The 23509-nt window shown below is 45.1% G+C and overlaps 1 protein-coding gene across 2 annotated transcripts in view; it reads left to right on the top strand.

The window, feature by feature from the left end:
- The first annotated feature begins 1950 nt into the window (after nt 1-1950).
- The window catches only part of CHST11 (carbohydrate sulfotransferase 11), a 178001-nt gene continuing 156442 nt past the window's right edge, over nt 1951-23509 (top strand). Inside the window, exon 1 of one of the 2 annotated variants that reach the window (XM_086754198.1) lies at nt 1951-2174. In XM_086754198.1, coding sequence (XP_086610324.1) covers nt 2072-2174 — 103 coding nt within the window. In that variant the 5' untranslated portion in view covers nt 1951-2071. Of the gene's footprint in view, nt 2190-23509 lie in introns of both variants that reach the window. The other variant, XM_086754188.1, reaches the window with a different exon arrangement.

Raw genomic sequence — 23509 nt, 5'->3', positions numbered from 1 at the left:
TTGTGTTACATTTGAGGTTTGGATTTAACAGAGGAAAATAAATTTAAAGTTTTCTTTACATTAGGAAGACTAGAAAATGCTCACTGCATATCAAAACTGCTAAAAAAAAAAACCTGGAAAAAATCTACAGAAAATAAGCAAAATTAATATTGTGTAAAACCTTAATGAACGATGGAAATTATTTCTAATAAAAGGAACTCTAGGCCAACCCTAAATAATCTACTCTGTTACAAATGTCTGCTTAATTATTGGTTTATCCTTGAGGTAAAATCCTTTTAATTGGCTTTTGGAAAGTCTGAATGGAAAACCCTGATGACTTTCCATTTTTCTGTAACCGTTACCCAGGGAGGAATACTCATGTCTTTTGGTTTGGTTGGCTGTTTTTTTTTTTTGGCGGGGGGGGTAGGGGGAGCGGGTTGGGGTCTTTTTTTTTTTTTAAGCTTAAAATGTATTTTACCCTACTTGCTTCCTAGCTTTGGGCTATTTAGGGCTATTTTCATTTTAAAGACCCCTCCCCTTAACCACGTCAGAAAAACTGACAGAAAAACTGAGGGGAACAAAATCCTTTTACACATGAAGATAGTATCAGCATCAGCAAAATGATTTTCACTCTTGCAAGAAGAAAAGCAATAGCAAATCAGTATTTGGGTGCATCAGAGGAACAAATAGAACAGTTAACACAGCGCAAGGGTAAGCGGTACATCGCTAAGAAGCTGATTTCATTCACCAATGCACTTTTCACCACCCGTCCAGTTCTGAGCGAGTGGATAGTCCCAGTTTGGGAGCTCTACTCTAGAAACCTAGCTCAGGACTTAGCCCCGGCTCACCGGAGGCCCCAGATGTCCCAAACCCGGATGCACGCGTGGACAAGGCGGACGCCTTTTGTTCGGTTGCACAAGGCTCTTCTGCATTCCTCCCACGTAGGGTCTCGTATCTCATCGCCTGTTGTTCCTCTCCAACCACCGAGAGAGGTAGACTTCGGTGGAGGAAGCGTGGGGGAAGAACCATTTGTTTTCCACAGACAAATGAGCAATCAGTTAATTCAGAAAACTTAAAAGTCTCGCACTTAGAAACAACAACAACAACAACAAAAAATCCTTTCATTTCTGGCATGCCAGGTGGCACGGTTTTCGTGAGGGATGATTCAGTGCTACTGGAAGTCAGTGTTTACACCGACTATAAATATTAACAGCAACCGGTCGGGACAGCGCAAAGCCGAAGAAGAAGCGGCGACAAGGACTGGCTTATAAAATAATGTCTCGCAGAGTCCCAAAGCGAGAGGAGACCTGAAAGAAGGCGTTCAGGATTGACAGAGTGACAGGCACCACACACACAAGAAAAAAAAAAAAAAAGTGGGAGAGGAGAATTGAGAGAAATTCGGGGCGCGGGGAAAAGCCCCCTTCACGCGGGGCGACGGAGGGCCGGCCCAGCGTGGGGTGGCGGCCGGCTCCTCGCTCAGCCGCCGGCGGACCCAAAGGCTCCGAGGAAGGGCGGGAGCAACCCAGAGCTGGTCAAATTCACAGGCGGGGGGGGCTTCAACGCCGCCAGGCCCCGTCCGACTCCTGCCAGGACCACCGGGCTCCCTCCCTCCCCTTCCCTCCGCCCCCCCCTCAGCCGCCTCCTCCCTCAGCGCCGGCCGTTGCGGCGCCCGCACGCGCCGCGCCGCGCCCCGCCCCGCCCCTCCCCTCCCCCTGGCGAGCGCGCCCCGCGGCGGCGGCCCCTCGAGGCGGCCCGGCGCGTCCCCGCCCGCCGCTGCCACCGCCGCCGCCGGCGCTGCCGGGCGGGACCATCTCTCCCTTTGGCGAAAGGGGGGGGCGCGCTCCGCCCCGGCTCCCCGCCTGGCCCGCCTCCACCCCGCGCGGCGCAGAGCGCCCCTCCGCCTGGCGCGCGGCGTGGTCACGCCCAGCGCAGGCATTAGCGCCCCCCGGTGCGGGGCGCGGGCGCCCGGGCATCCTCCAGCGCGGCGGCGGCGGAGGAGACGGCTCCTGCCCGGCACCTCGGAGCGCCGCTGGGCGCGGAGCGGCTCTCAGCGCCGGCCGTGCCGCCCCTCTCTGCGCCGCCGGGCAACGCCATGAAGCCGGCGGTGCTGGAAGTAATGAGGATGAACCGGGTGTGCAGGATGGTCCTGGTCACTTCCGTGGGCTCCTTCATCCTCGTCATCTTCTATTTCCAAAGTATGTTGCACCCAGGTAGGGCACCGGCGACCGCAACCCCACCGGCAACCGCGACCCCGCCGCAACCCCGCGGGGGCCAGCGCCCGGCTCCGCGCCGGCCCCGCTCCCCGCCGGCGCAGGTGGCGGCCGCCCTGGGAGCCCCTCGCCGGTTGCCGCCGGCCTCGGCTCTGGGCTCCCGGCGCCGCAGCGGCGGGCGCAGCGCCCGGCAGCCCCGTCCCGGTCACCGCCCGGGGCAGCCGCGGGAAGGTCGCCTGGCCCCCCGCGGGAAACTTCCCGCGGGAGGGAGGAAAGTTTGGGTTTGGTGGGTTTTTGGTTTTTTTTTTTAATTATTATTTTCTGCGTTATTTCGCATGTCTGGGGAAAGGAGAACGGGAGACAGCACCGGCCGGCGAGCCCGCCGCGGCGGAGACCGGAGCCGGGAGCTGCCCGGCCCCTGCGGGTCGGGTCCGTCCCCGCTGAGATGGGGATCCTTATCCCGCTCCCCGCCACGCGCCAGCGGGGCTGCGGGCCCTCGGCTTTGCTGCTTTTCGCTTTTTGAGGATGTCGGGGGCACCGCGGCCGGCGGGCGACTTCGCCCCGGCTCGTCCAAGTTGGTGGGGGTGGCTGGCGGATCCGACCCTCCCCCCCGCCTGACCCCTGGGTGTTTAAGGGGGCTGAGGGGCTCGGGGTGGTCCTGGTGGTGATCATCTCTCTTGTGAGCTGCGAGCTGCCTAATGCCGACGTTGTTTTCCCAGTGTACGAGCGCAGCGGGCACTAGGGATGTGGTTGTACCCGGGGGTAGGGGATGCTAGCTCCCGTGGAAGTCACTCGTGGGTCGGCTGCTGGCTCCCACGGAGGTGGGGTCGGGGCCGCGGAAACTTCACGCGGTGTCTGCTGCGCGCACGGATCCGTCGTGGATTGCAGCGCGACAGCTTTGTGCAGCTTGGCTGCGAAATTTACCCAGCGTGGCAAAAAAAAAAAAAAAAGAAAAAAAGACATTAATTTTGATGCATCTGTCTGTCTCACTTTTTCCCCTTCCTGCCTGAGAAATGAGGTGGAAACTGCGCTTGCAGTGTCTTTTTGGAGGGATAGGAGAGCTGAGGAGAGGAGCGAGGCTTGGAAGAGAGGGAGTGATACCTCTTAGCAGACCAACAGCTGTAGCTGGCAGAGCGGCCACGCTTCTCCAGTCCTCTCAGCTGTACCTGTAATTCTCTCCTGCCAGCTCGCCAGTGTCCTGGCTTGCAGGCATTGCTTTAGCAAAGAAGGGAATTGCAGCTTGGTAAAGAAAAAAAAAAAAAGGACACATTCAGTTTGACTCTTTCCTTCCCTTGTGGCTACCAAACCGTTGTTGATAAAAAAAGATTTTTACTTAAAGTTTTTGGAGTCAAAATGTTGAGGCTTAGCGTGCTGGTAGGGTTAGGAATCAGTAGATCTGCTGTTCTGTGGTGAAGCCAAGTCGCGTTTGGCTGCCTGCTCCTCCAAAGTGGGTATCATTTGCTTGATGAATGTGTTCTCGTATGGTGCCCATCTGTGTTAATACCTGCCAACTCCTTCGAAAAATGAGCAGATTTTTTCTTTCGTGCTGTGTTTGCTCCGTGCTTATTGATTTCACAAGGAGTATTCGGCCCTTAGTGGACCTGGGGAAGGCTTTACCTTAGGGCTTGAAGGCACTATGCTGAATTGTTGGTTTGTAACACAGCTTCACCAATTTAATAGAAGTATGGTATTTTCATTGGTTACATTCCACAGGTTACATAGTTTGCACACATATTCAGAAAATTTGGCCAAAAGTTATTATTTCCACTTGTTTCAGATGAATTACACTGCTGGAACGCAAGCTCAGGATGCAGTAGGTGAGAGATTAAGTTAAATATTCTTCTGTGAATTTCTGAATGTAGAAAATCGCCTTTCAAGGATTCTCAGTATGCTCTGTAGCTAACTGCTGCAGATGACGGCTTTATATTCATGCTATTGTGAAACTATAAATAGGTTGAGATTTTAGTACAATTCAAAGGATTTACCATAAACGCCGAGGAGACAATGTGATGCTATGAAATCACCAGGAGGATAATCTGTACCCATTTTCTGTTTGACATATATTTAAGTTGCTAGTATGAGTGGAGTGGATCTGGAAATAAATGCGATTGCAACCTGTCCGTCTTTGTGGTACCTTTTTGATCGTAACAGATTCTCCTTTTCTGTTTCTATAGAGGAAACAGCTAGGAACCTATCAAACTTTAATCCAGACCTGTGTAGAGGATGGTTATTTGGTTTATGTACGGTTTGTAAGGCTCGAACAGCTATTTTCACCAGGTATCTGTTATGTGATTGTTACTATCTTGGTACCACAAGTGATAGATTAACGTGGAGTTCTTGAAGGGGCAGGAGAGAGGGAGGTAGTGGACCTGCCAATGCGATGCGCATCAGGTAGCAGATAATTTTGAGGCATTATGTCCTTATTTTCAGATATGTCAGTAACCCTTCTTGATATATGTCTAAAGTCACTGGAGCTGGACTCTGGATGGAGTGCATGTCAGGCAGGATGGGGCTGGAGGTATTAAGAGTTTTCAAATTCTTAGCTAATACCCTTTTTGCTGTGGAGGGTGTTCTAAATGTTAGCCGGTCTCCACTGGAGTATGTGTCTTCAGATGGCTACTGGAGGGAGCTGTCGCTCATATCCTGGCTTGCCACCTACTGCTGCTGTTGGCAGCTTACTGTACTCTCTAACACAGGCACTTTGCAATCAGAATTAGCTGAAAAATTCCCACACAAACCTTTTGGATGGAAAATAAGGTTAAGTTCTTTGCGAGAAGTGTCAGCTTTTTGTTAATAATCTGGCAATTTCTTCACCCTCTCAAATTCTCCTGGTGGATTTTAGGAGACTTGTTCTCTGCCTACAGAGTTTTCCACACAATTGCAGGTGTGACAGAGAAAAGGTGAAAGGTGCTAGAAGGCCACCAAATGACCAGTGCAACCATGCTGGAGTACAAGACAAATCTCCATTTGTTAGATGGGCATTTTCAATTTTAGGAGGACTGTGTATCTCAACACGAATTTCTGCTGGCAGGCTTTTTTCTTTGGGATAAATAAATAGGAAAATGACATAGTTAACAAAAGCCTTTCTTCAAACAGAGAAAAAACCCTAACAACAAAAACATGCCTGAAGCAGGGAAGGTGAGCTTGGCCTTAAAATAATGTGATGTTGTGTCCCTAGCGCTGTATCTCAAATACCAGCATATTGGAAGGGACCAGGTGCTTTTTACTCCTTGTTCTTTTTGGCTCCATACCTGTTCTTTTTGGGATGCTGGTGGTAAACATACTGTCTGGTTAATGCACCTTTGCATTGTCTGACTTTTGGTAGAGGTTGCCTGTGTACTGGGGTACCCACCCTCCCAAGTTAGGTTCCCCGACCAGTTGCTGATGGGGGAAGGTGAACGGTGCTGCTCTCTGATGCTCAGGAGCACTGTAAAGGGAACCTTGGAGGTGATCTTGGCTTTTGTGGTTTATCTGTGTGTTCGGGGGACTGTTTGTTCCTGAGGGAGGAAATGGAAGTGGAGACTTTGTTGTGTTTTCCTGTTGCATGTCTACCCTTTTCTGAAAAGAAAAAAAAATACTCTGCAGTGATTGCTGTAGCTGGATATATAACAATATATAGCTGATTTTCCACGGCTCTTTGCTCAGAATATTTCCCTCTCCCTCACTCTCCTGCCGTGTGCTATCTGGATAACTGAGCGCGAGCTGATTATTGCTCCATGCTCGTGGATCTTTTGTCTGTGTACACTGGGTCAGTTTTCGGGTTTTGGATGACAGCCCATCATATCTGCTGCCTTTCCTGTGAAATCGGTTTCCTCACCAGTCCTTAGCCTGCCTACACTTTCCCAGATGTGTTTGGTTTCTTCTGTAGACATCCAGCTGCAGTGAGTGGCGTGGCTGCGTGTCAGTAAGTGCAGGCAGGAGCTGCTCTGCTAGGCTGGGGTCAGACTGCGATGTGCTGGCATCCTTCAAGACAAACAATTCCACATAAAGGTAGAATAAGTAATACTGTATTTATCTTACCTGAAACAGATTTATGAAACTAACTTATTCTAAACCTGCTATTATTTTTTTTTCCCCACTATAGACCACAATGTTTTTGCTCCATCTTTCATCTCCTGTTTTAGCCTTCTACTGTTCTCCTATGGATGCTGGATCCTCAGGTTTTCCTCTGTCCACGATCTCAGTTACGCATATGGCACTGTGTGACTGATAGCTGCTTGTTCGTTACAGAAGGCTGATGTCTACCTTTGCTCAAATGTCAGAACAATTCAGATCACATGAGACTTTTTTTTCTTTATGTCTGAAGACAAGCTCACCATTGGTTTTGATGGAAGATTCTGTTTGAAAATCAATGCAGTAGTCTCCCATCTTGCAATTGATCCTTGCTTTCTCCCCTGCTTATAAAGGAGACTGAGATCTGCAAAGCAGTGGATGTGTGGCATTCCTTTGATGGACTCTATATACTAGTTTTAAATTATTCTGTTTGGGATACTGAGAAATGGAGTTCATTTGACAGACGCAAGAACCTGGCCCTCATTTAATTGCTTGCAATGAAATCCATCCCCCAGTCAGACGCAGAAACCCTGCCGTGTGCCTGCGAGGGGGCTGTTCTGTATCTTTTTGTTGGTGTCCCTATAAGCTTTTCATTTATTTCCGTGGGACTGCGGACTGCATCATCAGTGTGAGCAGACTTACTCAGGTCCCTCTTCTCAAAGGTGCTGATAGTCTGAAACTGCTCTAAGTTGAGAGTTAGACTGTTCTTTGAATCTTCTGAAAGTCTTCATAGTTAGTGAACATTAAAGTTATTAGCAGGGCATTTTTTTCTTGGTACATATAAGCGTAGCTTTTAGCATCAACTGCTGGCTGACCTTAAGTAATAAAAATCTGTTTCTGAATGTATTAAAGCAAAAATTACCTGGCAGTGTCAACAGTAATGTCTTAGTAACTTTTAATTTGTCAGAATACTTACTGCTCCACAGTTACCGTTTCTACAATGTAGATGTTTTATAAGCTTTTAATTTTTTTTTTTGTTACTATGAAACAGTATTGGGAAACTGTGTGCTGACTTCCCTAGCATTAACACTCTATATTCACAGATAGAAGAGTTTTATGGCTTGGCTAAAGTCTTAACTTTTTCAGTGATAAAGTCAGTGTGAATAGAAACTTTTTTTTCCTTTAAAAATAAACATACAGAAATGCCCAGTGCTTTTGACAAACAAGTTTATGCAGTTGATCAAGTGCAACTAGTATGCCAGTTTTATCTCTGTACAGGGTGAGCATATTTCTGAATTCTAAAATTGTTTCCATTACTTTTTAGAAGTGACAGGTATTTATCTGGTACTGTACCACGTAACTAACTTTGAAAGTGGTTCAGCGAATTCAGAGCCATTAGATCCGTGACACTTTTCCCAAAGCCAGCACTACTGTATTTTGTTTGACTCTTGTTGCCAGACGTACCTTATCAAATCCTGCCTGACAAAGCTGCTGCAGTTGTCCTTGTGTGAATGTCACTCCAGCACATTTTTTTCCTCTCAAGCCTTTTGGGCTGATGCATATGTATTATGTATCAACTCTAAGGTGATCCTGAGGGAGTTAAGGACAGGGTTGGGGGTCGCAAGGGTTTGAATACAATGTTTTTTTTTTTTTCTTGCAGATTGTTTCTGTTGTTAAAGGCAATTTTTTGAGTTCTGTATGTGAATTGTCTAAGTGTCAATGTATATAAAATCAAGTGCAGATGTGTGGATGAAGGGCCCAGTTCAAATCAGTAAAAAGCGCAGTAGTTTTCCCCTTCACATTAAGGAAATAAAATTAAGTTCAGGAATTTTTTATTTGTGTAGACCAGGCGTGTCTGGGATAAAGATGAAGAGATGTCTGTGGTGGGTCATCTAGATTGAGCAGCCACCTACTATGTTACGAGGATAACGTTTCAAAGCGTGTTCATGTTTGTTGAATGTTCCTGTTCCCTGTGCAGCCCATTCATGTAAGATCTTTGCAGATGAGGTAGATATTTGTCCTTACAGTCACGATTCAAACTGTAGAGTTTGTTTAATTCTTCCTTATTCGTGTTTCAGTATCCCAGTTACAGATAGTGTCCTTTTGTTGTGGGCAGAATGCTTGCATGTGACAAAGTGGTGTTTCTGGCACAAGCCTTGTGCTCTAACTAGAAGATGAGACCACCAGAGACTGCAGTGAACTGACAGGAGAATTAAGTTCCTAATTATCTCTGGCTCATGCCTCCAGACAGAGGGATTTTCTTGGATTCCAATTTTGTGAATGTAATCAGTGGAGGATACAGCATGTTCCCCTTTCATGTAATTGTTTGGCACCTGAAACTAAGATTTCATGAATAAATCAAAATTCTACCCGATATACACTTGGACTCCATGTCACTTCCCTTGCATAATGTTGTTATCCCCTGTTTTTCATTTAATGCCAGATCGATAAATGCGGTTTGTTGGCTTGCCCTCTCCACATACTCCTTATTAAGGAGTTAGTTGTTGGTGAAATTGTCTGGAGTAGATCCATTCCCTCCTGTCAAACTGAAGTCATAGGTTTTCAAATGAACGACCCCTGTTAGATTTCAGCTCACTCCCTGCTCTCCTCTTGGGTTGTCACACCAGCTGTAGCATCACTAGGAAGTACCCATTGAAAAGCAGCCACTGCACAAATAATGTGCGTGTCTATATGAGGAATATGTGCATGGAAGGTGGTGGCCATCCCGTGGCAGTGTACATCCCCTGCTCTGCCCCTTCTGTGATGCCCTGTTTGGTCCCTGGGGGCTGTTGGGAAGCCCCTCGCAGAGGAATTGCAGATGTCTGTGGGAGTTTTGGCTTGCTTTACCTGTTCACTCTGTGAACTTAAAGAGGATTGAAGAGCTCTGGGCTGGCAAGTCTCAGAGACAGAGTGAATGACAGGACTCTAATTTCTGTGACATGCTAGCAGGACTTTGGCTAAACAGCATGGCATAAATGGGTGCAGCGTAAGCATCTCTTAATTTGCAGCAAGCAAGCTTTGCATCCACACGAGTCGGGGAGGCTTCCCTGTATTAGAGAAAATTCCACGCCTTGTGCATTTCACACTTAAATATCCAGTTTGTTTTTATTTTAACCTAATATGCTCTTTTTGGTTGCTTTTTATACCTTGTCCAGTGTTGGCAATGAAAGTAAATGACAGCTTTGCTTTTGGCCTTGATAATTTTACACATTAGAAATGAGGTCCTAAATGAGGCATTTTGTAAGCATCAAAAGGGGATGTTATTTAAAAGAAATAAAATTAGATGGCTGCCACTGGGAACTTTGGAGTAAAATGTCATTAGAGCATACTGACGACATTGAGGCTAGATTTGGAAACTTCATATTTCAGTTCTTATTCCTCCTGACAAATTTGAATCTCTGGATTAAAAAAGCTGAGTAAGAGCACTTATAAAATGCTGTCTTGAAAGAAGAGAGCTGCGCATATAAATGCGTATGCATGCATACAGGCACCCACCCATCTTCTCTCTCACTGCAAAATATGTAGTTTGGAGCCCAGGTAATCCAGATGCATTGATTTCTGAAGTGCAAGCCCTTTACACCTAATGAGGCTACTGTAAAGAATGTGAAATTCTTCGTTATTAAGAGAAATCCCAGAAGTGCCAAGGGCTCCACGTAGGTGCCATTGTTATTTCACTAATCGAAGCATACAGTCAGGGTAGTTTCTCATTTCTGTTACTTCTTCTCAACTTATACATGTTTGGAAACATCCAGCTTGAGAGAAGTAATGATTTTATGAATTCTTTCTAGGCTGCGGAAGAGCAGGAATTTTTATAGGCATATATCAGCTTAAACAGTAGGAGTGCCTCTTCAAGGTAGCCTTCATCTTGTTTGTGCCAGGCTGTAGACACTGAAGGATGACTTTGCATCCGTTACTATCAATCACTGCTGCAATGGCTTCACACTCCTATGAAAAAACTTAAAAGAAGGTGCTGGGGGAAATGGAAAATACAAACAATGCAATTGAGCAGAATTTCTCATGGCACTGTGATTCCAGGGGTTTGGGAGATGGTAACTCTATCCAGCAAATGGCATGAAGGTAGGTGGACCACACCATGGGAAAACAGATGTGAAATGCTTGCATCCTGCAAGTGTTGTCTGCTCTTTATTTTGCAATAAGAAGTAGCCTTGATTTTTAAGGATGTGAGTAAAGTGATCTGGGTGTGGTTTCGCGGGATCTGGCCCCCTTCTATCTCTTCTCTAGTAAGTGAAAGAGGAGGGTATGGTCCTTCTGAGCCGTGCTTGGTCTGCAAAGGAACTGCTGCTGCTTTGAATGCTATCTCAGGTTAAAAGATGCTGTCCTTAGTAATCCTAATAGCAAAAGATCGTGTCTCTTTATGTCACTTGGCTGAGTGGTGGGAGACAATGGCTTTGAATTGTGGAGTCCACGCAAAATAATCCACAAGGAATACAAGACTTTTTTTGGGTTTCAATCCACATCTCAAACACACTGTACTCTGCAAAAAGCGGAGGACTGTGGGGTTTTTTTTCCTAGTTTGTTTTATTTTAAAAGCCAACATTTTCTATTCATTAAGACATTCTGACAATTCAAGAAAGTTTTGTAAATGGTAAAAAGGTGAGTTTCAGGACCCTCAGAGAGTAATGCCTTCTGAATTAATTTAACAAATGACATTGTAGCTAGTCATTTTCATGCCTTTTTTGGCTGATAAATTATTATAAAAGGGGGTCAAAGAGTTTTAAATGGGTAACTTGTAGGGATTTTTGGATTAGGGAAGGTAGACATATAATTAATAAGGTGGCTATAATTGGATCCCATGGATGATCTCTACTCTAATACCTTGTCTTAAAACAAAGACCTTTAGGTAGTTAAAATCCTTTTAAAAACTATTTGCATTATTCTGCTTTAAAGTTGATAGGTATGCTGGCAGATCAAAAATGTCTGCATTATCTGAAGTGACGTGACATCAAATAGCACATTCTGCACCCACACTGGTGGGTACCAGGAGCCAAATATGTCCTTCTAGTAATCTGTATTTTTACAGCCCCTGTTGGAAGTGAGAGCAGACATTTTATAGTAACTGAGGGGGAGGGAACTGACACTTTGTAAACACTTGGTGATTAATAAAATGTGTCACTTGGGGTCATAAATATAAAACTGATAAAGCCTGTCTTGATTACGTATTTTGGTCTTGATTAACTTCTAAAATATATTTAAGTTTCCAGATGGGGATAAGCTTTGGAGTTAAGTGTGTGCATGTAATTATGAAGTTGACGTAACTGCTAATCAAGTGGGATAAAGACACCAGGGAATCAGGGTGGCCGTTGGCACATGTACTCTGCCTTCCCAGGCGTTTTGCTGTGTCCCACTCTTTTGGTCGTGTCCCACTCTCTTGGTTTACTAATTGGTGCAGCACCAGTCAGTTGGATGTCGTACAAAGCTCCTGCTACCTTTGCTCTGAAAATCCTGCGGACTATGTCGACTGACCTCTGTCTCCACCTTCCTTATCTTCCCAAACCAAACTTGGTGGTCCTTTGTGGCAAGTCTGGGGAAGCTCAACTAGGATGAAGATGGCTGCCTGCTAGACTGTTGGGTTTGGGGTTTTATTTTGGGTGAGCTGTAAGATTTTGACTTTTTCAGAAAGGAGTACGTCAAGTGGTTTGAATTTGCTGGTGGATTGATTGCATGAAGTCTGCGTGATTGACTGGAGGAGTCAATGGTCACTTTCCAGTTGATTTTAGTGAGCACTGGGTCAGGTCTACTGTGCTAGAGCAGAGGCTTTTTGAATTTCATAAAGGGCACACATTCCCCATGGTGGTACAAATGCAGGATTGCAGGCTTGAGTGGAGCTCTGAACTGTTTCTCCTCTGTAAATCTGGGTCAGCTCCATTGACTTGGTTCTGTCAATTCTGGATCAAAGCTACTGTAACGAAAAGCAGAATTTGTCCTCCTGTGTCTTCCTACAGAGCAATATACAATAGAATAACAGCTTTACGTTTCTGCTTTCTTACTTACTTGCCCTTCACAGAGTACTTCTGCATTCAAGTGAATGGTAGTTTTTTCCCCGTAGAAATGCATGCTTGAAGTATTGGAGGGCATGCTGTCTATTTTCATTAGTTTCAGTGGAAATTACGTTGACAGATAAGCTATATGTAACCATTAGCATGCAGGCCATCAATATGATCGAAGTCTTCTGGTCCTGCTGTAGAGCTTCTCTGTCTCACACAGAAAAGGCTATTAGTATTTCTGGTGCGACAGCAAAAGTGTAATCGTATTAAAGAAAAAACTGGGAAAAAGTTGAGTCTTTTGGAGCTGTTAACTATTTTGAGATAAAACTCTTTCAAGATGCTAAATGACCTGAAATTGATAAATTGACAGATAAGATTTAATTAAAATCCTCTTCATATTTGTCTGTCTTGATCCAACTTGGTTTGGTTCCCCCCTCCCCCCAGAACACAGCAGTGTTTCTGATTAATCCTTCCCCATTCTGCTGCCTGTTTCCTGAATGCTTTTTAAAAAATCTTCTAGAGTAGAGAAAGGAACATTTTTTTCAGAGGATGCCAGGACAGTTTGCTAAACAAAAATATACACGAGGCCATTGTGTCCAAAAGATCAGTAGCACGCAAAGCCTGTACATCAGTATAATGTCAGTGACTTACAGCCTCATCTATCTCAAGAATGCTGTAACCAGCATGGTAACGTGTTACTGTGAGAACTCTTTGTGCAACTAGAAATGCGTCTCATTCCCTCCAGTGTGGCTGGGCACCAAGGGAAACAGGCCGTAATTCTTACATGTCCAGACTAGCTTGAGTTGTTTCCCGTTGCCAATCTTTACATAGACATTTTTCCTCTTTGTTTTAGTTTTCTTTCTACTCTTAGACCTTTAGCTTGTTTCTACATTCATTGGGATGTGATGTCAAGAGAGAGCAAGAGGGATTCATTTCATGCTGCCTTTTCAGCTGTGAGGGGATCTCTTGTCATCAGTCTGTACCTCAGCAGTTTATGTCTAGTGTGCTTCTCCAGCATCGTGGAAGCCTGGAAACACTGCTGAATGTCAAGTGATGTCTGTTGTGTATTGGTTAACGGCAAGTCCGTGCTTTCCTGCTTTCTGCTGCAATTGAAAGCTTTCACTAGCAGCAAGTTAGGAGCAGTATTTCTGGAAATGTTTGAGAGTTTGTGTTCAAGTCTGCTTCTGTGGTAGTAATACTTTGCTTTAATCAGAAGGCTTAGAGATGTTCCACAGAGTAGGTCCATGCTATCTTTTTCACTCTACAGCTAGGGAAACTGAGGCATGGACAGGAAGGGTGTGTGTGCAGGGATTTAATTAATGGTTTCCTACTAGGTTAGTGGCACATTCAGGTATGAAACTTGAGGATAGGATCATTTTGTGGAGCCTGATGCTTGCATCATTTAAGGAATGCAATCCCCTATAGGGTAGGAATAGACCACAGTGCAAATTAGATGTCAGGCACAACCAAAGTCCCAGCACTCAGCCCAAGGGACACTGCTGCAGCCCTATCCAGGTGTGCACTATGCTTGTGAGGATGATGGTTGTGGACAGTCTTGGGTGTCCTTTATAGTGCTTCTGCCAGGAATATCCTCCTATTGCACATAAATGGGGCTTTGAGAGCTCCTTTTGAGCTCTCCTGTAGGAGGCTTTACCTCCATGGGACCATGAGTTGTGCCCCAGGGCATCTGAGTCCTGATGCTAAGCTACAGACATACTCTGCTTGGTTGTACTACAGAGCAGAGACGTAAACAGTTCTTGCTTCTAACTTTTCACTGTGTTTTGCCTTTTATGTTCAGGTTTCTAAAGTGGAAAACTTCCCTATGTATGCCCTGACAAGTGCTGAATGGCCTTTCTTTCCTGGATCAGAAGTTGAGGCATACTTGAAGGAAAAACATCAAAGGCTCACTAGCTCTTGGGAAGTAATTCTAGTTAGTGGCTTCTAATACTTCAGCATTGCATGCCCAGCTTGAAGTCAGGTTGCATAAATAGAGCTTGGAAGCAAGTAGCAAAACATCCTCCTTTTCAAGCTGAGTACGGCAAAGTTTCCTGCGTAGGAAACATCTGACGTATTTGGTGCTTCCATCACTTTAGAGATGTAGTCATTGACTAGGAGCATAGTGTTGCCTAATGGAAGAGGGTCACTGCAGCTTAGGAGACTGGGTTTCTCCTGGCAGTTCTTTCCTGCCCTGTGCAGACAACATTTCAGCTACTTTATTCCTCAGCTGCTGTCTCCCTTGCACTATCTAAGCAACAGGCAGCCTTTTCTTCATCTGGAAAGGTTATCTTCTACATAGTGTTCAACACAGAAAAGTGGTTGTCTAGGGGAAAGTGTCATGGCAATGCCATTATACAAATGTCTATTGAGATGTCATGTTATGGTTTGGATGTAGACAAACTGAGATGGAGACCATGCCTGTGCTTAGAAATGCCTTTCCTGGAGTAGCAAACCTGTCTTACTGTACGTGGCATTGTACTTGGACAACTGTTACCAGTGAAAGTTTTACGGGATTGATGATCAATACAGGTGACAAAAAGGTCTGCCTCTTCCCTTTTTGTTTTCTTTTGCCTTTGTGTCCAGGTCTACTAGAGGTTTTGCTGGCAAATCTTAAGTTTATTAAAAAAAAAAAAAGAAGAGCGCATAGAATATACCCATATCCTCTCTATGGTCTTCATGTGTCAGCAAAGCTCTTCAAGTGTCAGTCAAGGCTGATGTGCGTGATCCATACTGGGTTTTTACTCACACACCCATGATTAACATATCTGTAAATTAAAATGTTGCCTCTCTGTAAAAATATATTGTCCCTGCACTTTGCTCATTTTTATTGCAGTTTTAAGGTGTGTTCTGTTTATCCCTGCTCAGGACTAAGGTATGCAGTCTCTTACTCACTCTCCCCACTCTCCAAGGGAATAGGGAGAGAAATGTAACAAAAAGGCTCAAGGTTTGTTATAAGGACAGGGAGAGATCCTTGAAGTTAGTTATGGGCAAAACAGACTCAACTTGGGGAAAACTGTTTATTATTATTAATAAAACCAAAGCAGGGTAATGAGAACAAAATTTCCCCCCAACCCTCTCTCTTCCCAGGCATAATTTCATTACAATTATCTCTACCTCCTTCCCGCCTCACGAGTGGCACGGGCAGGGGAATAGGGAATGGTGGTTACAGTCAGTTCATCACATGGCACTTTTTGTTGCTCCTTCCTCCGGGGAGGAACACCTCACATTCCTCCTCTGCTCTAGTGTGGAGACCCTACCACCGGCTACAGTTGTCTTTTGTGAACTGCTCCAGTGTGGGTCACTTTTCCACAGGGTACAGTCCCTCAGGAACAGGCTGCCCCAGCGCGGGCCCTCCATGGGCCACAGCCTCCTTCAGGCATCTGACAGCCCTCGTGTGGGGTCCTCCATGGGCTGAAGGTGGATCTCTGCACCTCCGTGGACCTCCATGGGCTGCAGGGGGACAGCCTGCCTCACGATGGGCTGCACCACCGGCTGCAGGGGAACCTCTGCCAGGAGCGACATTACTCCTCCCCCTCTTGCTTCACTGACCTTGGCTTCCTCAGCTGTTCTTCTCACAAGAAATTCTTCACTATCGGCTTGGGCAGATGCCTCTCAGGTTCTCTTCACATCTCCTCTCTTCACTTCCTGCGGCTGAGTTGGGCCCAGACGGCCGCCCAGTGGGAGGCCAGAGGGTGAGGGCCACAAGGCTCACGCCTTCCCCTCTCTGCTCTTGCTTCTGCTTCTTCACTCCTTTTTTTTTAAAAAAAAAAAGTTGTTTTTTTTTTTCCCCTTCTTAAATACATTATCTCAGAGATGTTATCACTGAACATTCTGACACCAGTTGGTTCGGCCCTGGCCAGCAGCAGGTCCACCCCAGACCTGGCTGAGTCCACCAGACAAAGGGGAAATTTCTAGCAGCTTCTTGCGGAATCTGCCGCTGTAGCCCTGCCTACTAAACAGAACCAACACAAGGTCAAATTTTCTATCACTTATCAAGAAGGTAACATCAGTGGTCTATGTGAGGGGCTGCAGCTGCTGGCTGATGCTCTCCCAGATCCTTCTCTTTTTAGACATCCATGTTCTCTGTGGTGGCTGTGGGATACGGCTGGTGTTCATTCCTTGAAACAGAAATCTCTGGTATAGAATTTCATCAGTGCATTTGCTACTCCTCAGAATGGCCTCAGATTTAAATCTAGCATCTTTTTTCTGTTCCTGTGGTGGTCTAGGGCGTCAGAAGTAATGCTTCATGCAGTGCTATTCAAGATGGGGAAGCTGATGGTACTTAATGTGTTTTAAAGGATATTTTCTATCCCAGTCTTGGGAATGTAAACAAAAAAACCCCTCACGTCTATCTTGCTGAACATATGTGGCTGTTTCCCACAAGCGCACAGGACTAACAGCTGTAGTCTGAGCTGCAGTGAGGCATTTTGAAGAGATGGATCTTTCGTCAGCTTTACAAAGCATCTAGGAATAGTTCTCTTCTCCCTCCCCTGCTGATCGGTAAGTCTCTGTCCCCTCTTACAGTCAAACAAGTGTAGCAGTGAAATTCTGGGGTTTATGAAAAATGTTGCTCTGTCAGAAGTTGTGGCTGGTAGTAGATTGCTAGCACACTACATCTGTGTTAAATGTTCAGGAGATGGACTACTTTAAACTTTCAATTATAGCCTAAAAATACATGTGGAGTCTTTTTTTTTTTTTTAATTTTTTTTTATTTTATTTTAACTTCCTTGCTGGAAATAGCAGGGTTGTGTCATGTTTGTAATCTTCTCTAGATGGAGGTAGTTTTAAGCACGACAGGCTGCATGAAATACCACACATGGAAATTAAAGGAGCTGATTTTTGACCAGACAACTGGTAGTTTACATGTGTAATTTATGTAGTAGCCTTTTCAGTTCCCATCTGTTCCTGTGCCCTTTGGCAAGTGGGTTTGCCATTTTTTAACAAACAAAGACATTGTCAAGTTCGGGGAATAAGACTCGGATTTTATTTTTACTTGCTGCTTTCTTCATCTTTGTTAGAAGATGATCCTTAGGGGGAAGAGGTTGACCCTAGGAAGGAGGGAAGCTTTGTCTTCCCAGGCTGCCAATAATCTGTCAGTACAATACAAAGTTGAGGGGTCAAAATTGCAAGTTAAGTGCTTATGACCCAAATGTATCTCACTTTCTCAGTTTCTCTCTTTGGGGAGAGACTGTTCAGTAGGGCCTGTTGTGATAGGACGAGGGGTAATAGTTTTAAAATAGAGGGAGGTAGATTTAGATTAGATATTAGGAAAAAAATTTTTTACAATGTGGGTAGTGGAACACTGGAACAGGTTGCCCAGAGAGGTGGTGGAAGCCCCATCCCTGGAAACGTTCAAGGCCAGGCTGGATGAGGCTCTGAGCAACCTGATCTAGTTGGGGATGTCCCTGCTTCTTGCAGGGGGGTTGGACTAGATGACCTTTAAAGGTTCCTTCCAACCCTAACCATTCTATGATTCTATATGCAAGTGAGGCAGCTGCAACGGGGTCATGCTGTAAATGAACATGATCCGAGAACTCCATGTTTGTGTTTCTGCATGCATGGCTAAAGTATGGCTGGGACTTCTTATGCAGGATTTTCATCCAGAACAGAGGGTGCAAAAGATTGGAGTTCATGTTCAAGTGGGCAGTAGCGATTAGCTGGCAGGAAAGAGTTGTCTGTTCCTGCTTTGCTTTTATCTCTGTCCTTGCTCTTCTGCAGCACCAGGGCTCTCTCTACCTTCATGGCTCTACTGAAGTAGAGTCCTGTGGTAGGCAGACCACAGACCAGATCTTGAGGGCTGGAGGCTGATGTACCTGATGTGTAGTGGCAACACCAACGCGTGTGATACAGCTGCTCTGAACCTGTCCAGTTCAGCATAGGTAGGGAGTAGCCTCAGCGCAACAGAAAACAAAGTATTGCTGAAAACAGTTGGTGACTACAAAAACTGGTAATTCTGACAGATTTATTCAAACTCAAGTGTGAGCCTGTGTTTGACCTCAATTTTCTTGACTTCACTTCTGCACTGCTTTGAAGTGGGCTTGTGTGCAGACACAGGCTCTGTGGGAGCTCCAGCATATGGATGGAGAGAACACTCACACTTTCATTACTTCTGAAGTAAGGATAGGTACGTCCCTGTCTGCATCAGGGTAAGCCAAGCACAGATTGTCCATAGCTTCCCATTCAGGTTCTTCACTGCCTATCCCAACACCATGAGCTTGTGCTAGGTAAGTTGGTCACCTGGCCTCCTTCCTAGGATAGGCAGATGTCCTGCTTTGTGGGGCGTTAGGCTGAGCCGCACTACGCACAGTGTGGACTCACAGCATCTGTGTCAGGATGAGCTGTGCCCCAGTGCTGTTCTTGGACAGTGCTGCTGACAGTGGTATCTGTGGGTAATCTGCTTTGCTCGGAGACTAGGTTGCAGTAAATGGCCAGATCAGTACAATTAACCTCCATACTAGCATATGCCCCTAACCATTCAGGAAGTGGTAGGAGGAGCTGAGAGTTGCACCTCTGTCGCCAGGACCATCTCTTCCTTCCCAATGTGCACATACCTGTTCTGCTGACGTTGCCTAAAGATGTGGTCATTTAGTGGTAAGCCTGGAGCTTGGTAGGCTGAACAAACACGAGGTGAATTGCCTTATACTGTAGTGTGTGATTAAACTAGAGGCATAAATGGTTAATAAAATGTCTGATATTTTCCACATCTCTTGTTGTTTGGGTCCAGAAGATTCTTACTTCCTGGTCAGAAAGTCAATGTGCTCCTTGCAAACTTTTAATGAGTTATTTTTCCTGCAAGTTTTTTGGTTTTTGGTGGGTTTTTTTGTTTGTTTTGTTTTTTTCTTTTAACATGGGGAAATAAGGTATCAGGGAGCAGCAGAAGTGGGGCTCCCCATGAGAGGGGATGGGATGGGTGTAGAGGATGAGCCCAAAGTGGGGAGTGCCCTCAATGATGGGGTGCAGCCCCATGGCACTCAAGCAGTCATGACAGGCTCTGGCCACAATCCTAAGTAGGGTGAGGTAACAAGTTGAATATATATCCACCCAGAAGACAGGGCTTAACCATAAAAATGGTTAGGAAGGCAGGAAGACCAGCTGGTAAGTTTGGACATCAGGAGAAAAGGCTAGACCTAGGGCCACCCATGACATAGCTTAGGTCAGGACTGGATGCTCAGGCCTCAGTTTAAATAGACAAAGTGACTTGTGGACAGGATGGGGATTCCTAGGGAGGCTGGTCAGGGGAACTAAGGCCTGTTGGTGCCTGCAGGGCCCTGGCAGCAGGGTTGCTAGCTGGGTTTTATGACCTGCTGACTTACTAACTTCTGAAAAAGAGCTCTTCTGAGAAGCATCACAGATGTCTCCGGGCTCCTCTGCGGTGCAAGGCCAAGTGGTAGGCAGTGAGAAGAATTTGGTGTACCAGTTGTTCCACAACTATGATCATAAGGGTTTCATGTTTTCTGCACATGTAATATGTTGTGGTTAACCGTGGCTTTTAGACTTTCCTGGTTCTGCATGGTAGATGTGAAGATGCTTCAGGATGAAAAAAAAAAAAGTCAAAACAATATTGAAACATGTAGCAGTTATAGCCAGGAACACCCCATACCTGCTGAGTGATTTACTTAATTCAGACCTGGTAAAATTAGTTATCCTAACTAACTATCCTAACTAAGATGAGCAGAACAATATCTGGTGTAATCCTGGGATTTGCAGCATTGTCACAGTATTTAAGCCCGTGGCTTGGGTTTAAACGGATAGGTATAAGAGGATATAAGGTTTATGGGGTATGAGCATGTAGGTTATCTGATCTTGAGGGGAAAGGGTCCCTTCTAGGGGAATCTACTTCATCATGAATATTTATTCAAAGAAAAACTGGTTACTTTCTGCTAAATGGATGCACATAGCCTGGCACATGTTTGTAGAGGGGCAGGACTTTCTCTCCACAGATGCAGCCCCTGGCAGTGTTAGCTGCTGACGTGCAAGTACATTGAAGGTCATGGCTCTTGTTGCTTCCTCTTCTCCTGCCATGAACCTGCTGCCCTCTTTGTCTGGTTTGCTGGCTCTGGTGGTGCTGGTGTGCAAACTCAACCAGCATGCTACTCCATGCTGGGCCATTCTTTGCAGTTAATGTTGGTATACCTCTGGAGCTGGAACTGGTGATGAAGCAGGCAGAACCTGATCAAAGCACATGCCTAATTGGATTTTTAGATCATGCTTTGAAAATGTTGGATTTTCAAATACTCCCATTAGTGGGCATTAATGCTGAGGAGAAATGTGTCACCAGGTAGTTTTTAGAGTCAGAATTTAAGTATAATTAAAAAGAGATTACTGAACTTAATAATATTAAAAAGAAATGCTTTCATTAAATAAAGAACATCATTGGAACCTATGCCTGCATGTGGGAAGTGTGCAGACCCATTGCCTGCAGCTTGATGTTAAGGCAAGAGAAGCATTTACGGACAAAGGGAGCAGAGTCAAACTCGATAGAAGGAAAATATTTTTTACCATGAGGGTGGTGAAACACTGGAACAGGTTGCTCAGAGAGGTGGTGGATGCCCCATCCCTGAAAACATTCAAGACCAGATTGGACCTCTGAGCAACCTGATCTAGCAGAAGATATCCCTGCTCCTTGCAGGGAGGTTGGCCTTTAAAGGTCCCTTCAACCCAAACTATTCTATGATTCTAATTCTCAATTATGTGTCAATTCCATTATGACAGGAATTTCTTAACCTTGTCTTATGAGCAATTTAGTATGCCACTTTCTACAGCTAAAGATTGCATTTTTATGATGCATTTTTGATTAATATTTAGTGTGTGTGTGTTTTATTACCAATTATTCTTGGCTGTAATTTCAGTCTTGTGCTTGACTGCTTTTGCCTTTTATTTTTACTGAAATATGTTTTTCAGGGGCAATATCTTAGGGAAGACACTTCCACCTGTGCACAGGACTGGAAAGCATAAATAATTAGTTGACACGATGGCCAGAAAGACTTAGAAGTCATCGGAGAGTTTCTTAGGACATTTCTAGCAAGATTGACTGAAAAGTGAAGTTTGTTTGTTATTTTTATTTTAGCCCTTAAGCATTGCTGGAGAACGGCAGTAGCGTAGAGTCACGCTGCTTGGCTTTGCCAGTGACTATTACAATGCCAGACATAAGCTACAGGCTACCGGGGTTGCCAATCCTTCTGTCTTGAAGGGAGGCAAGAAGAGAAAACAGATACATCACTGACATGAAAAACAAATGCTTCTTGTTTTATCTTCATATAGTACCAAAAAAAATCTCCTGATTTATGTTAGTCTGAAAGAGACAGATTTTCTGGCATTGAAGAGCTTAGTCTGAAGCTTGGAGCTCTAATGAAGCCAGACCTTAACTGGAGTTTAAGTGGAAGGTTTGTCAAGTGATCCAGCTGTTAAGAGTTAGATTTCAAGTAAGAGAATTTAAATTTATATCCATTTATACAGTGTTAATCTCTGCAGAACAAATCGTAATGCAAGACTGACAATTTGGATCACATTTGGAATTAACTCAGAGATTGGTCCTTGATCATTTTAGATCCAGTTCCAGAGCTGTTTTGTGAGTTGGGATTGAGGATCAAAGCCTAAATCTAACTTTGTTTCAAGCTTGAGGGTCAGACTGAAGGGTCTTGTTTTAAAGTGGGTTTTTGTTGCATTCTGTAACTTCAAGTGCAAAATACAGCATTGTACTGAAAATCTCCAGTCTTTGAGGCTTAAAAGACTCATTGAAGATGAAGGTGAAGCTGTTTGTGTACTTGTAAGCATTATGAGAAGAGACTTCAGGAAGAATAAAAAAAAGTGCAAGTGGCGCGGAGAACTCTGGTAAAAGAGAAACATTGCTATGAAGTTAAAAGACAAATGTTTGAAGGCAGCGGCTTTGCCTGTGTCTGAAGTTGTAGCGTTTGTGAGTAAGGATGTGCTGTCCTCTCTCAGAGAGGGAGGCTGGGCAGGATTTGTTAGCCTTGAGAGGACAGCAGCTTTGGTAGGATACAGTCATTTTTAGCTGCTGCTGCATCAATACATAGAGCTAACATGCTTACAGCTAATGCAGTGAGGAAAAGCCGATGCAGAGAAACATGCTTGCAGACGCGGCTGTAACGAAGTTACACCTGTAACCACCCGTACAGACCCAGCTTTCAAAACCAAATGACCGGCTGAGCTGAAGGGGAGACTGGAGCCTTCTCTCCTTCTTGGACATGGAGAAAAACACTCATTACATACCATCATCTTCTTGCCTTTCCTCACCTGTAGGAGATACTGCAGTGCGGGCATACAATGTGGCAGCTGGGGGGTGAGGACGGACAAACAGAAGGGGACCATGAGGAGGTCACAAGTCAGGGGTGTAGGGAAATGCTGCAGAAAGCAGTGAGGGTAAAACAGTTCAATGTGCATGCGAAGAGGGAGTCTGTTTGTTTGCTTGAACTCTTTCTGTGTTTGTTACATCAGTTATCTGTGTATCATCCCCTGCATGTCCCCTGCATACAGTTGGCTTTGCCCTGGTCTGATCAGCTCCCGCTCCACTGCTCTGCTAGCTCTGGCACTTGCGTGGTTGATGAGGCAGTTCATCCGAAAAGATTTTTTTTTTTTTTGAGGGGGGTGAGAATATGTGTACACATGTGTGTCCCAAATAGTTGTTGATGAGTTTTATGCCTTAGGTGGGTAGGTCAGTGTGGTGGAGTAAGCTGCTGGGGAGGCATGGGTGTGAACAGACGGTGAGGTTGGAGTTGGTGACACTGTGCACAGCTGCAGCCGGATGGACCTTTCGGTGAGCTGTCGGTGTGGTTCTACACTGACTCTATCAGAGCTGATGAGTTTCTGCAAGAGGCAGATTTACTGTCTGCTTTTTATAAGTTTCTTCCTTCTATTTTCCCATTTCAATAAGTCCGTCTTGAGTGGACTGTAACAGAGCCAGCTGAAGACTGGTACAGTGAAGACACACATCTGTTTAGAAATTGCAAAGAATGAAACATTTGGCAATAATGGATGTGTCTCTTTTGGCAGGATCCAAGGAGCTTGGAAAGTGTTTTTTCTTCATTAGCGATACAAATTTTGTCACTAGTTGTGTGTTTTGGAAGTTCTCTCAGCAAGGATGAGATGATGTAATTGCATAAATCCAAGATTTCTTATTCCTTATGAAGGACCGAGGCTTTGGATGTGGACTTGGTGCTGGAACTGTGCTGGTTCTAGGTTACCTTTACATTTCCCTTGGGCACAGAGAGTGGCTGAAAGCCAAGAGGATCTGTGTTGCTCTGAGCTGCTTTAGGTTCTGCTGTCAAGCAGAGGCTTCCAGGGAATGCTTTGTTGTGAGGACACAGA

The sequence above is a fragment of the Chlamydotis macqueenii genome, chromosome 1, assembly GCF_036417535.1.
Source record: "Chlamydotis macqueenii isolate bChlMac1 chromosome 1, bChlMac1.mat, whole genome shotgun sequence".
Lineage (NCBI taxonomy): Eukaryota > Metazoa > Chordata > Aves > Otidiformes > Otididae > Chlamydotis > Chlamydotis macqueenii.
This window is presented reverse-complemented; position numbering and strand designations above follow the sequence as displayed.